Source organism: Tinamus guttatus, unplaced genomic scaffold (genome assembly GCF_059628265.1).
Source record: "Tinamus guttatus ecotype Peru unplaced genomic scaffold, ASM5962826v1 Tinamus_guttatus_pri_ptg000089l, whole genome shotgun sequence".
NCBI classification, from domain to species: domain Eukaryota; kingdom Metazoa; phylum Chordata; class Aves; order Tinamiformes; family Tinamidae; genus Tinamus; species Tinamus guttatus.
This window is the reverse complement of record NW_028288623.1, coordinates 3,564,258-3,579,854: the sequence shown is the minus strand read 5'-3', so window position 1 is coordinate 3,579,854 and position 15,597 is coordinate 3,564,258. Positions and strand designations below refer to the sequence as shown.

Genomic DNA, 15,597 nt, shown 5'->3' with positions numbered 1-15,597 from the left:
GGACGGTCCCTGCACAGCCAGGCAGCACAGCCCCATGCTTGGACCCCGTACATGCCCCCAGCCTTCAGCAAAGCCCACCTCAGCCTCACCCAGGGCTACCCAAGCAGCCCATGGGGCAGCATCAGTGTATGAAAAGTCCCCAGTTCCACACTGGAGCTCGGTCCTGTAACAGGTTCCCCACCCAGGCGAGGAGAACCGTGCACGTGTCCGCAAAGTGCGGCACAGCCACAGCCACTGTGCTCCAGAGCAACACGCACAAGCCCTCACACCAGCTCTTGAGGAGCTGGGGAAGGTGAGTGCTCTGGTCCCCTCCCAAGCGATAGCAGCAGCAAGTGTCCAGCTCGTAAGCCAAGGAAGGGATAAACTACCCAGTGCAGTAACCTGAGCCTCTGAAACACCCTACGCAGCCCCAGGAGGGGAGTCAAGGGAGTCTATCCAGACAGATGCACAGCAGGGAGAGCAGAGGCACCAAAGAGCAGAGGCAGACAGCAGCCCCCGGGCAGCGCCGGGGGTCCTGCCCGGCTGGGCACGCGCACCCCACGGCCACGGCTGGCGCGGGCGAGCTCTCCACCCAGCACGACACACGGATCATCGTGCCCTTGTGTGGAAAGGCACGGAGCCAGAAAGCAGTTTACTCCACATCACACGAGTAGGCTGCAGCAAAACAGGCAGAGGAGCAGCAGTGACTAAATGCCACTCTGTTCACATAAGACAGAAACACATGGGGAGCAAGACCCTCCAACCAAACCAACCCCCCCAAAACAACAAACACACACGACTGAAAATGTCTCTCTGGTCTGTCCCAGCTGGATGAAAGCCCTGAACAGAGCAGCATGCACCACACTGCCCCACAGGCAGCCCTGCCACAGCACGAGTTACACTCCTCCAGCCACAGTAAAACCCAGACCAGCCTGGCGTGGCACAGTGTGAAACAAGGACTGCAACGTCCATCTCAACAAGGGCTCATAACAACAAATACTTCATAATAGCTGCTACCTGAACAGCAAAATCCAGCAACTCCAATGAAGAAGCACCACAATTGCTCAGCAAAATCCTCCTCCAGCAACAGAGACGGATGCTACTTGTGCCTCGCGAGTCTCCCACAGTATCTGGCTAGCGGAATGCAGCTAGCTGCAGAACACATATGGGCAGGAGGGAATGCTACAGTGTATATCAGGAAACAGGCGCCTCTTCTGTCAGCCCCCTCTGCCTGCCCTCATCTGTCAGCTCCCACCTCGGACTGGAAGGGTTTGTAGGTGGGAATCCTCAAACATGTGGAGAGCAGGGGGAAGCGCGTAAACTGGGATGCGGAATCTGTCTGGCCCTCATCCCCTTTGCAGAGGAAAGGGTCACAACCCTCCCTCTAGCATCAGCAGAGCCCTGCATTTACAGGGAGCCCAGCCCCAGGCACCCACCTGGAATGGGAAGTAGGAGGTGCCAGCGGGGAGACGAGCGGCTTCGACACCAAGAGCTGGGCAGCTGAGGGCTCCCTCAGCACAGCCCCCGAGGGCGAGGAGGGCCAGGGCCAGGCAGGCACATGGCTCCAGGCCCTGGGAGCAAGCTCCCCATGCACACACACACATGCAGCAGCAGCAAACTCCCCGCACGCACACACACACACGTCAGAGCCTGCTCCCCGGGGTGCAGCTCGCAGCCATCCGCCGCCCTTTGGCCGCCTGGCAGTATTTGCACAGCACCAAGTGCGGGGCCTGCGACACCCACGGCGTGCTGGGACCCATCCCTGTGTCACCCTCCTTCCTGGGGCAAGGAAAAGGGCAGGCAGGACACACGGAGCATGGGCGACAGAGAGGCCTTGTGTGGGCAGTGAGGGGAAAAAAGTCAGAACCAGAATCCAAGGGCACTTGCCCCCTTCACCCGTGGTGGCAGCAGCACCATCTCCCTCAGTACCCGGGAACCAGCTGAGTGTCTCCCTTGAAGCGATTCCTCCCTTAATCCAGGCCAGAGAACTGCATGTCCAGAAGTTTTTTCCAACTGCATCACACAGTTATTAAAAGATATTGCCTCTCTCTTAGCCTTTAAGAGGCAGATTTGGGATCCTGCAGGATGGGCTGCACGCTGATAATGAATCAGAGAACGCAGTTATCCAAGCAACAGTCTGGAGCTCTAAATGGTTTTCTGGAAAAGGCGTCTGGATGTGAAAGGCTGTGCTCATATTGCAGGCATTTGCTCCCAGGAAGCCAAAAAAAAAAAAAAAAAAAAAAAAAAGATCCCCTCTCTCCCAGGCTGGGAAGGGCAGCAGCACCACAACAGAGGACAGCAACAAAAGGCCTCCAAGTGACAAGGACCATAAAGCCCCACTTCAGCCTGCCCGACTTGGGCTTCCTTGCCCTCGGAACATCACGTCAAGCAAAAAGGCTGCCAACACCACCTCAGGAGCAGGAGCTACACCACCATCGCACCAGCGGCTGTCTCTGCAGGCCCCGGGGGGTGGTTTGGGGCTGGAGGTGCACCTTGTCACCACCACCACACTCAGAGCAGGGCGTGCTGCATCGCCCCGTGTTCTCATTTGGGCGCGGAATTGAAGCTCTCCTGAAAGGTGCCAGCCTCCTGAGATACCACGAGTGAATCAGGCCTTCCATTCTAGACAGGGCTCATGTGTCAGGGACTAAAATACTCTCCGGGCGTGCATGTGCCTACAGGTTATTTGGAGTTAGTCACAATTTATCCCCAGCTATTCCAAGGGATGGCTTCACCCAGAAGCCAAGAAAATAGACTGTCCTACTGCAGGGCAGGAAGGGATGCTCTATGGAGACAGGGCCAAAACGGCCACCTCATCCCACACCAGGGGTCTTCAAATCCAGTAGGAAAACTGCATTCCTCTTTCTCCAAGATCTCATGGTGACAGACTCCTTCCCTCATGGAAGCCTAAGTGCAGCAGGATAACACGTCTGGGGAGAACATCCCCTTTCCCCACCATTGCCAACCTCTCAAGATGCAGCTACATGTCCCTGCACTTCCATTCCTCTGCTGCAGCTCCCCAGGTCTACAACAGAGAAATGTATGTACCAGAGGCATCTCCCCCACCCCAGCCCGTGGCAGGGTCTGCAGCAGGCCTGTGCTGAGCACGGCTCAGCCCATGGCAGTGCTCTGCACGGGGCCAGGCTGCCCAGAAACGCTCCTGCAAATCCACTCACTTTCTCAGTTTGCTTCTTTCTGTGCAACCACCACGGAGACTGCAGCGCTCATCAGAGCACGGGAATCATTTGGCCTCAGCTACTGCCAGGGGATTTCCAGTAAGCAGCAGCCCTCAGCAGCCAGACTGACAGTAAGGGCTGAGAAAGGCAGCGCTCAGGGATCTTTCCAGGTAGAGAGGAGAGGGAAATTAGCCCCTTAACCCAGATTTACCTCCTACCACTCCAGGAAGAGGCAATTTCAGCCCTGCCCAGCCACATGGGCTGTCAGCTGCTTTGAGTGCTCCCTTAGAGCATATTTACCATAAAAAGTACAGGGTTGTTACTGAAAATGTCCTCCAAACTCGCTCACAGGGAGGGAGATTAACAAAAACTCCCACAGAAGGGAGATTAACAAAAAAATAAAAAAAGGAGAAGCGACAGACAGCGACTGAGGGAGGCAAGGGATGAAGAGCAAGCATCTGCCAAGAAGTCTCTCACCCAGGGACAGAACAGCGCTATCTAGAGAGGCCCAAGGACTTTGTGCACGGAGCTTCACCTCTGGCTGAAGACAAGGTGCCTCTGGCAGTGCCCCAGGCTCTCGGCTCTCATATTGCGGCCTGGCACGGACAGGGCTTCTCCTTGAGAGAGGGCGTCAGAGCAGCTCCCGCAGCCTGCACTGGATATGGATATGCCCCTCGGGCCGGAGCCGCAGCCTCTCCCCGCGCGGACGGGGAGGCGCCTCGCGCTAGCGGCCCTGGCACCGGCGCTCCGAGGCGCTCACAGGTAGCTCCGCGCTGCAAAGGAAAGTTGGGTCTAATCCACGTGACTCTGACTCAGAAAGGTTTGTTTAGCGCCACACTGCTTGCCAGCGGGATCGCGTGCCCTTTGCGAACTCAGCCTGCTGGAACACAAGCCCTCAGGGAAGGCAGGAGAAGAGGGGAGATGGGGAAGGACAAAGCGCCCGCCCATGCAACTGTGATTCTTGCAGTGGACGCGGTGGGCACACAGTGCATCCATTGTGTGGAGGCACCGGGCAGGAAGGAGGAGCCGCGTGCCAGAGCTCCCTGTGCACAGGGGAGACCTGCAAGGGGCCTTGAGGCGCCTTCCCCACGCGCCTGGGCAGCCTCCAGGGGCCGGGGGGGCTGCGTTGCAGCGCCAAGAGGTGCAGCGGCACCTGCATGTGCCCTGCGCACACGCAGCACCGCGGCCCCGCCGGGGCACCGTGCCTGCGCGCAGCAGGGACTCATGCTCGGGCTGCAGCAGCGGTGCCCACACAAGCACCCAGCACCGCTAACACAAGGGCCAGGAGTGCCAGTGCCTCCCGCCATACAGACCTGGCACCTCCCCTGCTGCCTCTCACAGCCTGCGTCCCCCCACGTCCCCTCCTCCTGCCCCACGTCCCCCCATGGGGGCATGCATCGCAGTGCTTTAGAGGGGGCAGAGCTGCTGCCAAGCGTTCCTGGTCCACCACACCTTCCGCGAGCGCAGACCTTGCCTGGAGCAGCGGATGGTTCCCAGATGTCTGCCCAGCAGAGACCAAACATAGTCCCTGGGTGCAGACCAGGACTAGCCCCCTAGGAGGAGGGACAGGCTTTCCCAGCCAGCGACACCAATGCAGCTGCCAGTCTCCACCACGGCACAGTTTGGAACATGCCCCTTCAAGAGCCTATCTTTAATATTGCTGGCAGAAAGCTGCTCTCAGATTTAACAACCCCTTGAACAAGCAGCTCCTTTGGGACGCTGGGTCTGAGACTCTCAAACGCCTCTCCCGGAGGCCCAGGCCCAGCCTCACGTCCCTGCACACAGCTGTCAGCCAAACCGACGCATCAGCCGCGCAAGAACAGGCTTCAAGTGCTCGCCGCCCACCTCGGGAAGAGCAGACCCCGCTCTAATGAGAGCAGAGGGAGCAACTTTGCTTAATTACAGGGGAAGACAAACTGCTGATCCCAGCGCACCTACTGGCACCGCAGCCAGCCCCTTCCCGCAGCCCCGGGCAGGGGCTACCCCGGCCTGGGCACCCCGCGCCCGCCCTGCCCTGCAACAGGCTCCAGCGCGGGCGGCGGCGGCCGGGCCCTCCTGCGGGGCCGTGGACGGAGCTGTCACCCAACGCAGACGGCCCCGTGCCGGCGCCCCGACCCCCGCTGCCCGCCGGCCGGCCCCGCACGCACCTCAACCCCCCGCCCAGCCCCGCAAGCCGCCCCACGGCGCACACCGACCCGCTCCTCACTGCCCCACGGCGCACACCGACCCTCTCCTCACTGCCCCCGGCGCTCACGCTGCGGCCCCTCCGTGCGCTCCCGGCCGGCACCCACCGCCCCGCCGCAGCCCCGGCCTGCCCCGGTGCCGGTACCTGTCCCGGCCGCTCTCTCGGCGCTTTAAAGCCTCCCCGGGCCGCCCAGCGAGCGCTCGGCGCTCGGCTGCGGCGCCTGCCCGGTGCCGGTGGCGGCGCAGGCGCGCGGCGGCGGCGCGCGCGCGGCCGGGCCATGGCGGCGGGCGGCGGGGCGCTGCGGCGGCTGCGCGCGCTGTGCCGGCGCTACGAGGAGTACGTGCGGCGGCACCCGGCCGCCACGGCGCAGCTCGAGGGCACCGTGCGCGGCCTCTCCTACCTGCTGCCAGGTACCGGCGGCGCCGCGGCGGGGCCTCCCTGCGGCGGCGGCAGCGGCGGCGGCGAGCGCTGCCCCCGGCCTGCCCCGCCGCCCGCCCCGCTGCCCGCTCTGCTTCCTCCGCAGGTCGCTTCTCGGACTCGCACGCGCTGTCGGAGCTCGGTACGTGCGCGCTGCGGCCGGGGGACGCGCACGGCTTGTCCCGGGTTGCGCCGAGGGGGTCTCGGGGCCCGCCTGCGCCTCCTGCCCGCGCGGGGCCCCCGCACCTCCCTCCTATCCCGGGAGAGCGGGATGGCCACGCAGCCCCCGTCACGCTGTTCCCCCTCCGCTTCCCTTCCAGTGTACTCTGCTTCCAACCTCCTGGTGCTGCTGAACGACTGGATCCTCCGAAAGGAGCTGCAGCGGAGCCTGCCCGTGGTACGGCTGGTGTGTGCGCGGGGAAGGTCTCGGGAGACGCGGGCTGTTTCCCTGCGGAAGCTGCTCTTAGGGGGTGTCTGCAGGAACTACTGGGGTTTTGCTGTGGCTGCACTTTGGTGTGGAGCTCGCGAAAGCTGCGGGCTCTGTCTGAGTGTACATTGCACAGCAACCAGGTCCCGCAGCTCTTGGCATGACTGGACTCTGGCAGAGTGCTCCCTGGACCATTGAAATCTGTAGAGATCAGGCCCTGACCCATGCCAAAGTTCTGCTGTTTTATTGTTGTTGGCTGGTAGCTGTGTAGGTGTTTTTGTTTTTTTGTTTTGTTTTTGAGGAGTTCAAATGTCAGCAGATGAACATTGCTTCTCGTGAGCAGTGGTGGTGCAGCACTGGAGCTCTGATACAGTCTCGCAGAGTCCAATAGTCCCTTTACATAGTTCTGCCTGGGGTATTGAGTAAAGCAAACATTTACGTGTGCTGGTTCTGTTTTCCAAGAGCCCCACGCCTGCTTGCAGCGCTTGGTATGCCTTTTGGGGAAGGAGGAGGAGGAGGTTTTGGGGGAGGCCTCTCGTAGCAAGCCTGCCTGTCCTGTGGGTTTGGGTGCGGCAGGCACAGGCCAGCCTGGGGACCCAACTGGAAGGGCAGGTATGTGGCAAGCCAAAAAATCCCCAGGAGGTTTGCTTCCCTGGCTCCCAGAGGCTGAACATGAGAGGAAGTGAATTTCAGTGAGAGTCATCTTAGCTGCTGCTTTTCAAGTAATACAAGTTAAATCCTGTGGCTGACAGCAGCAGCAAGCTTTCCTTTGGGGAGCCTGGGCCCAGGCTGGAAGAATCCCACTTTCTTGGGGCTGATGCTCGGGACACAGGCTGAGGCTGTGAACCTGTACTTAGCCGGCTGTCGCTGCAGGCTTTGGTACTCCCTCATCAGCTGTAAGCAGGGAGGAGGCTCAGCACACATCCCAATTCTAGAGCAGCAGAAAGGAGTTTTGCATGGTTGTTCAGGCACTGTGCCACAGCCCAGGAGGTTACAATGCTGTTTAAGCTGGAGTAAAAAGCAATGCACCAGGCAGCTGTGACGTGCTCCATTTCTGGGATAGCAGCTCTGGGTGACGTTGGGATTTCTGGGTCTCATGCTGCTTGGAGGCAGAGTAGTGGGGTTGCTCATAGACCATGACCCCAGGGGACGCCCCCCTTCTGACTCCCAGTCTGCGGTTTCCAAAGCCACTGGGCGTTTAGTTCTGAGAGTCCCACCAAACTGGACTGGCTTCCATCCCACTTAACTCTCAATCAGGACTTGCCTCCTCTCCCCCTTCCTTCCCCTCTGTGTTTTGCAGTCACTGCCCCAGCAGAAGCTGCTGACCTGGCTGAGCGTGCTAGAATGTGTGGAGGTCTTTGCAGAGATGGGGACAGCCAGGGCGTGGGGGGAGATGGGCCGATGGACCATCATTGTCCTCATCCAGCTGGCTAAGTAAGTGCTGCACACGGAGGGGAAGGGGCTGCATGAGCTTGGAAAGGGGATCTGGAGAGGGCTTGGCAGGACCTGGGCAAGAGCCCAAGCAGGGCTGAGCTGCCCGTCCCTGAGGCTGGGGGAATTTGGAGTCCCACAATGTGCTGAACACTGCGCCATGGAAGGGGCCCTTGCCAGTGGTTATTGGGAGCAGACCTGAGTGTTCTCTCCCTCTGGGGCAGTCACCTCGTGAGCGCAGCAGGAAGAGGGCTCCGCAGCCTGCTACTGAAGCCTTCCCCATGTGTCTGCCCGCAGAGCCATCCTGCGTCTCCTGCTGTTGCTGTGGTACAAAGCTGGCATCCAGACATCTCCTCCCATCGTGCCGCTGAACAGAGAGCAGCAGCAGCCTCTCCACCCAGAAGGTGAGCCCCGACTGCTGGCACTGGCCTGGCACCCTCTTTGTCCTGCTAGGATTTCCTCGTGGGAGCAGTGACTGGGGCAGACCCGGGAGCTGTGAAGCGCAGCATGCCGAGCTCAGTTGTGCTTTACGTGCTCCACAGAGTGTGCCCTTCTGCTTCTCAGGGTTAGCTAGTGACAGTGTTGCCTTACAGTCTGGAGAGAGCGGGCAGAGGATAATGGGTCTAAGCCCAAAACAACAGGCTGGGCTCCAAGTCAAGCTGTGTCTAGCAGCCTGAGGATGAAAAAGGCGCTCCTAGGCCTGAGCAATGTTGTGAGGATTTACTCATGATGATTGACCTCTGATTGCACTGCTTAGGGTGTTAGCCCCTTCAGGACATGCCAGTCTGCTCTCCTTGAAGCATTCAGTCCAGGCAGCGTGTCCGCTCCTGAGAAACCTGGAATGAGAGTGTTGTCCTAATGGAGGAAGTTTCTATCTGGTGATACAGGGAAGGGTGTTGCCTTCTGCAGTAAGATGCCATCCTCTGAAGTCAGATCCCTGTGGCCATTTTCTCCTGCAGACACGGAAGGCAGTTCCTCAGGGAAGGATCAGACCTATGTGGGCAAGCGTTCCAGCCGTGTTGTGCGGTCTCTACAGAGCAGTAAGTGGTTGTGCCTGTTGAGGCTGTTTTTTGATTTCTGTGTGAGCTGTTTCTTCTCTGTGTCCTTTATACCATGGTCTGGGCATGCAATCAGTAAAGAGCAGAACCTGATCGACTTGTATGGGGACGTATCCAGCCTGTCACTGAACTCCGCTTGGGGAGCATCAGAGCAATGAATCCAGACACATTTTGCAGCACTCAGAATTGACCTGTGCAATGAAGATAAGTCTTCAGTGTGACTAAGCTTTGAGGAGCATGGATCTTAGCATCTCTCCCTGCTCTGTCCCTTCTGGGGACAAATTCTGTGTGTGTTGGGCAGCTGCAATAGCTTGGGAAACATGGGGAGGCTGCAACCTGGCTGTGTCTGCAGCAATTCCAACTCTCCCATTTCAGCCCTTCACAGCGCAGGAAGCAGCAGGGTGGTAGTACAGGGAACATTGTAGAAAGGTACTGTCTGCACTAGTGACCTAATCTGCCTGTTTTCAGCCCCATCCCTCCAGTCCAGGCACTGGGGGTCCCCCCAGCAGAGAGAAGAGTCCCAGAGCCGAAGAGCAGATGAGATGAACCAACCTCCCACCCCGCTGGGCCTCCAAGAAACCATCGCAGAATCTATCTACATTGCCCGGCCCCTACTCCACTGTATCCTGCCCTGGCTGTGCGCGGGCACACACTGCAGCCCACGTGCCGGCAGAGGGTGCTGCAGGATCAGCCACCACACCGAGTCCACAGGAGTGCAGCACTGTGCTCTTCGCTGCTCTTGGAGCACTGGTGCTCCCCTGCTTATGCGGGGGCCTTGGGACCCCTCCCTTGTCCTTCACCTTTGTGGCCAGCATGAGCCACTTAAGCTTTGCGCCCCTTCCCTGGGGCCCTCTGGTACTGCCTTGGAGTCTATTCTTGGCTCTGTGAAGCTTTGCTGGTTCTCAGAGGATCGTTCATCCATGTTGCTTTTGTTAGGTGTGCTTGGTTCTTTCCATTCCTTGACTGTTTCTTCACAGTACTGAGTTTAGGAGTGTGGGGCCAGAAATCGTGGAAGCCATGGCTCCTGTCAGCAATCCTGGACATCTCAAGGTCACTCTGAGGTTCCTCTGTGAATGTTTTGGGGTTGGGGATGTCTGACCATCCAGTTTTCCTCTGCTTCCCATCCCAGGGCAGGCCCTTCTGACAGAATTATGCACAGGGGCTGGATCTGTTTTTTAGCTGGGTGATTGAAACTTCTAGATGTCCTCTGCAGTGCTTCTTGTGGTTCTTTGTATCTGAAAGAGCTGGAACAGTCTGCTGTACATGGAACTTAGAGAGGAGGGCATTTAGAGACTCACTTTCCCTTCCCTGTTGGCTGCTGTTGTCAATAGTTAGCTTTCTGCCCTTCCTCCAGTCTGAGCTTGCTGAGTGATCTGAAAGATTTGAACAGACGAGAGCGTGCGGAGCTGAGGCGGCGAACCATCCTCCTGCTGTACTACCTGCTGAGATCTCCCTTCTATGACCGATACTCAGAGTAAGGGGCTCCTGAGGAGCTTTTGCTGAAAACCTTGCTGAAGAGAGGTAGCATCGGTGCACTGGGTGGGTAAATTTGAAGATGTCTGACTGCCTGTGATCAGAGCAGTATGAGCAAAGATGATAGAGTATGCTCAGGTTAAACCGAAGATTAAAGACTCATGATCTTGCAGTTTTGAGGTGGGAGGGATAACTAAAGATGCAAGGAAGACAAATCAGCTTCACAAAAATAAAGTGCAGCTGCTGTGGTGCATTAAATAGTTGGGACTAGGAATGTCCCACTGGACTTGTTCATTCTTTCTCCCTTTACAGGGGCAGGATTCTCTTCCTTCTGCGCTTGTTGGCTGATTATGTGCCTGGACTTGGCTTTGTCACACGTAAGTGCACCTAGTTGCCGTATTATCTATTTCTTATGGGTAGGAAAATATCATGGGATTTGAGCAGAGCTGTTTGTCAGTCTGTAACCTGGGAAAGGAATGAGGGGATCCCTGTATGGTTAGCAGCAGTGCGCCTTGTATTAATGCTTATGATGGCTTAAACTGCAACAGAAAGGGATTACCTACTTCCTACCCATTAGGCAACTACACTCAAGCAAAATAGTAGATGTCCAAATACCCTCAGAGCTGTATCTTCCACCTAGGCCTGACTGCCTGGGCTCCCTTTCTCCAGCTTGACTAATGCACTAGAGCCTTGCTGTTTGTAGCACCCGTTTTTGAACTCCTTTCCTTGATCTCGAGTCTGCAGTGCAGACCTGAGGGGGAGGCAGCGGCCAAGAGGTATTAGCCCAGGAAGAAGCTGCTTGTAAATCAAAGGGCTGAACCAGGTCTTTTCTTCCTGAGTAACTCACCTGAATGGATCCCCTTGCCATGGGCTAGAATTTCACCTCCCCCTCTTCCCTATTGATATGAAGCCTTTCCTGGAATGGTTCATGGCAATGATATGGCACTGAGGGACTGGCCTGTTTTACAGGAAAGCTGGCTAGCTCAGGAACCCCTTCCCCCAGCTACTGAGGGAGCCTTTGCAGCTGGCATTAGGCTGTGTGCTATCATAAGCATTTCTGCTGTGCTGCAGTGTTGCTTCTGTGGCTGCACCTGCTCCTTATTGCTGACTTGTCTTCCTCTTTCCTGTGCCACAGCTGTGGCCTGACTCACTGCACACAGTTTTTTTCCTTGCACATTAGACCCCCCACCCCTCAACACTGGACTTTAGGCAGGTCAGTACTGAGGAGATGGTGTCCCATGATTGTGTTGTGCCCTACTTTTTTTTTAATTCTCCTCTGATCTAATCTCTGGTGGCACATTCCAAAGATGCCTCTCATTGTGGTGGAGGAAAAAAAGCCATTTGATTTTTGTTTTTTCTTGATATAATGGAGAGATGGGTTGACATGTATCATAAGGGCAACAGGAAATCTATCCCAGAGATAGACCCTCAGGTTCTTGCCTTTTCATTTGCCTGTTCCCTCTGTTCTCTTGTTTCAGGGCCACTGATGGATTACTTGCCTGCTTGGCAGAAAATTTACTTCTATAATTGGGGCTGATGAGAAGATACCCTTCTTTGCTAAGATCATGGTTGGACATCTCTAAGGAGCACAATCAAGCTGGGGAAAGGGTGTTGATCTCATCTAATTTTCAGTTAAACCATCAATGAGAAGCTCCTATTCTGCAGGGTGGGAGGGAGGTGTATGTAATTTTTTAACAGATCTAGCTGTGAATGATGGACACTGTATGAAGAGATCTTGGCCATTTTTTCTCCTGGACAGTGCTGTGACTGCAGTGATGGTGGTGGGACAACCTTTTTTTTTTTTTTTTGGTAAGGCTGCACTATAATAAAGCTAGGCAGCACAGTGTTTTTTGGAGGTCTCTGTCTCCTGCCTCATTGTGCCTAGGCTAGAACTGCAGCCTCTTTGCATTGACCATGCCTCGCCATTCTGCTTGGAGAAGACTTTTCTGTAAAATAAACTGACTGAACTGAAAGAACTGAGCTGAAAGACCTCACCTTCCTAAGGCCTCGTCCTTGCCTGAAAGGGATACTCTTGTGTCTTCTGCTACTGGATGCCAGCAAGTCTCTTGATCAGCAACAACAGCATTTGTTATAGTCTACTCTAGGAGCAGCTATCTATAATTCTAATGTCCCTTAAAGTCCTTTCCCTCAACCTCTGGCTCTGAGGGGCAGGGCTGCACCACTTGGCTCGTGAGCACCGTATCTGCAGCTGCTGATACCTGGATCAGTCTGCTGTTTCCTGGGGCGCCCCTATGGTACAGATAGCTGTGGTTTGTAGGATATTTTGCCTAAGGGGTCATCTCTCTCCTCCACCCTGCTCTTTCAGGGGCAGTGGAGACAGCTGTTTGTCCAGTCAGCTGCTGTGGAGGCTCCAGTAGCACGGGCCAGTGCTGCAGCAGTCTGCCCCCTGCCACTGCTATTCACAGCAGCGAGGGCCAGCCTGCAGTGCCTCCTGTGTCCCAACAGCAGGTACCCTCAAGGGGTGACACAAATGCCTGAGCCTGAGGCGGCAATAAGAGCCTCTGAGGCTGCAGGGAGCGCAGCCTTTCTGCCTCAGTGTCTGGAGGAAGGACCGTGCAACCCCCCACAGCTCCTGGGCCAGCTGACCTTGGCTATGTGGAGGAAGCCCAGGGGGCAGGCAGTGCAGGGAGCTTGTGATAGTACCTCAGCCGGCAGCAGTAATGTGGCACCTGAGGGGCAAGCTTGGGATTGTGCTCCATGGAGGCCGTGGGCTTTATTAAAAGAGGGAGATGATGGAGATTGTAAAGCTGGGAAAGTGGGTGAAACCGGGGCGAGGGACCTGCAGCTCTGAGGGGGTTTGCTGGGAGGAGGTGGGGGGTGTTGTGGGGGTAGGGAGGTGGCAGTGGTGCTGCAGGTGACACCTGCTGAATGGATGGGCACGGGTGGGAAGGGCTGGGCACTGCCACCACGGTCCATGCTGCTTGGGGCCGGGCGCTGCCCCAGGGGAGGCTATTGGCACACGGGTTCGGTGAGGAGGCAGCAGAGGCCATGAGCTGCACTGGCTCCCAACGCCTGGCGCAGCGAGAGCAGACATCAAAGCTGTCACAGAAGGATGTGGCCGAGCCGTTGCTCGAGGCAGGCGGCGTGTGGAAAGCAGCCAAGGACCAGAAACTTTGTACCAGCGGGGCCCACAGCCGCCTCAGCTGCAGGTCACCTGATGCCTGACACAGCAGAGCCGGCTGGCGAACGTCCCCGATACCGTGACGCCAGCATCGCCAGCACCGGGCACTCTAGACCCTTCCCATGGCGGGGAGAGGGGGCGGGTGTCTCCTGCCAGCCCCAGGTTTCTTCCAAAAGTTGCCTGGGAGCAGAAGGGGCACCATGAAGCAAGGCAAGGAGATGTCAGGCAGCAGAGGCAGGCGGGAACCCGCTTCCTCCCTGCCCTGTCTGGTTCCAGCTGCCAGTGCTTGGTTGTGCCACCATGTGTCCCCCCCCCGGGGCCACCGAGGTGGTGGCTCCCTTTGTGACAGCCAGGTATGCTACAGGCAACGGCTTCCAGGGCTGAGCATTCCCGTCTGGCAACTGCCCTGGGAATGCCGCTGAGCCCCATGAGGCACTGGCTGCTGCTGCTCGCTGCGCTGGTGGGAGCCGTGCTCCCACTGCCCCTGCACAAGAGGTGATCCCACTTTCCTCATCTCTGCACCTCCCTCCTCCTCCTTGCCTGGCCATGGCAGTGCCTGCAGGGGCACTCGCAGGGCTGTCCCTTCTCCCAGCTCTAGCTCATGTGCATCCTCTCCTTCCCAGCTCCTTAGAGCAACCTCTGCAGCGCGGGAAGCAGGCCAGGCCTGAGGAGAGGTGAGGGACTGGCAGTGAGTGGGGTGTGGGAGCTCAAGGCGGCAGCCCTAGTGCCTGTGTGTGGGGTACCCCAGGTGAGCCCTGGAGGGCCTCAGCTCACGCCTACCTTGGGATTTCCTCTGCAGGGTTGACTACTCGGTCCATGACGATTTACAAGCCCCGCTGCGGCTCCCACGGCCGCACTTTGGCCTGGTGGATGGTATGGCTTGCTCCTTGCCCTGGTCCCCATGACACCTCGTGGAGGGAGGGCAGAGCTGGCTCCCCACAGACCTACTGACCAGGTCTCGGCTCCTTAGCATGCGCAGGCTGAGCCATGGGTCGTGAGGGCAGCCTCTTGCTGTGGTTGGGGACGGGGTCTGCCACTGGTCCCCGCCACAGCCAGGAGCGCTACCTGAGCCCACTCTCAGCAACAGCAGGGGCCGAGATCTGCACGTCCCCTGCAGCAGCCTGGCCTGCTAGCAGCCACTGCTGAGGGGAAGGCGAGGGAGGAGAAGCAGCTTGGCCAGTTCCCTCGGGGGGGGCGGGACACAGCCTGCTCCCTTGACTGTGAGCTGCAGCCAGGGGAAGGCAGGGAAATGGGCAGCCGCCGGGGCTTTAGCGGCACCGCTCACTCTGCTCTCTCCCCACCAGATTATGGCATTAGACCAAAGCAGCCCCACTTCAGGAGCCAGGCAACGCAGGCACAACCTGCATGGCTGCGCCGCGCTGGCAAAAGCAAGCGCGACCAACTCGACCTGTCGGAGTACTACTACGACAACCGCCTGTGAGCCGGCAGGCACGTGTGCCCCCCGCCGCCCTGCGCTCCCCGCTCCTGCCGCCCTGCGCTCCACAGGGACAGCAGGGCACACGGGCAAGAGTGGGCTGCCGGGGGCCTGCGCCGCTGAGCCCCGTCTCCGGGGCTGGAGAGGGAGCGACACAGGGGAAAAAGCAGCCATTGCCTTGCACTGAAGCCAGCAGAGCGCTTTTGACAACAAAATGCTCTCAGTGTACCAGGCTGTGACAATAAAAATCCACCCCGTGAATCAAGGGACGTGTCCACTCCTGTTTGTACACCCATTGGGAGTCTGAGCTCAGTGCCCAGTTTGGGGCACCTGGGACAGGAAAAAACTGGAACGAGAGCAGTGGAGGGGTCCATGGGGCTGATCAGGGGACAGAATGCCTGAGGTATGAGAAGAGGCTGAAGGAGTTGGGTTTGCTCAGCCTTAAGAAGGGCAGGCTAAGAGGGGATACATTGCTGTCCTCACCTATCTAACTGCACCAGAGTACAGAGTGAGACTCTTCTTGGCAAGGCACAGGGAAAGGGCAAGAGGCAAATGACACATGTTGCAACAGTGGCTGTTCTGGTTAGATATAAGGAAAAAGTATTTGCTGTGATCACAGCTAGGCACTGGAATATTCGTCCAGAAAAGATGTTGGCCTTGCAGATTTAAAATATGGCTGAATAAGGCCTTGAGCATCCTGCTATAAGTTTGTGGTTGCCTCCCCCTTCACTTTGAGGACCTCCAGAGGTCCCTTCCAGCTAAAGTTACACCACAATTTTATGACAATCTCCTGGCTTCAGGGCCTGAAAAAAGGCCTTTCAGAGTAAACCCAAGAAGTGCCAGAGCCTTCTGAGCTCCCAATGGAGGGAATGAG

General features: G+C 57.7%; 2 protein-coding genes across 2 annotated transcripts; both read left to right on the top strand.

Moving 5' to 3' along the window:
• The first annotated feature begins 5,617 nt into the window (after positions 1-5,617).
• On the top strand, positions 5,618-12,001 carry PEX16 (peroxisomal biogenesis factor 16). Its single transcript, XM_088520506.1, has 11 exons — positions 5,618-5,750; positions 5,864-5,899; positions 6,078-6,154; positions 7,485-7,618; positions 7,913-8,019; positions 8,575-8,655; positions 9,142-9,294; positions 9,651-9,723; positions 10,028-10,147; positions 10,459-10,523; positions 11,625-12,001. Exons 1-11 carry the CDS (start codon positions 5,618-5,620, stop codon positions 11,681-11,683), a joined length of 1,038 nt encoding a protein of 345 aa, XP_088376632.1. The 3' UTR covers positions 11,684-12,001.
• Positions 12,002-13,699: 1,698 nt separating this feature from the next.
• FREY1 (Frey regulator of sperm-oocyte fusion 1) lies at positions 13,700-14,729 on the top strand. Its single transcript, XM_010221234.2, has 3 exons — positions 13,700-13,783; positions 14,088-14,161; positions 14,593-14,729. Exons 1-3 carry the CDS (start codon positions 13,701-13,703, stop codon positions 14,727-14,729), a joined length of 294 nt encoding a protein of 97 aa, XP_010219536.2. The 5' UTR covers position 13,700.
• The last annotated feature ends 868 nt before the right edge of the window (positions 14,730-15,597 follow it).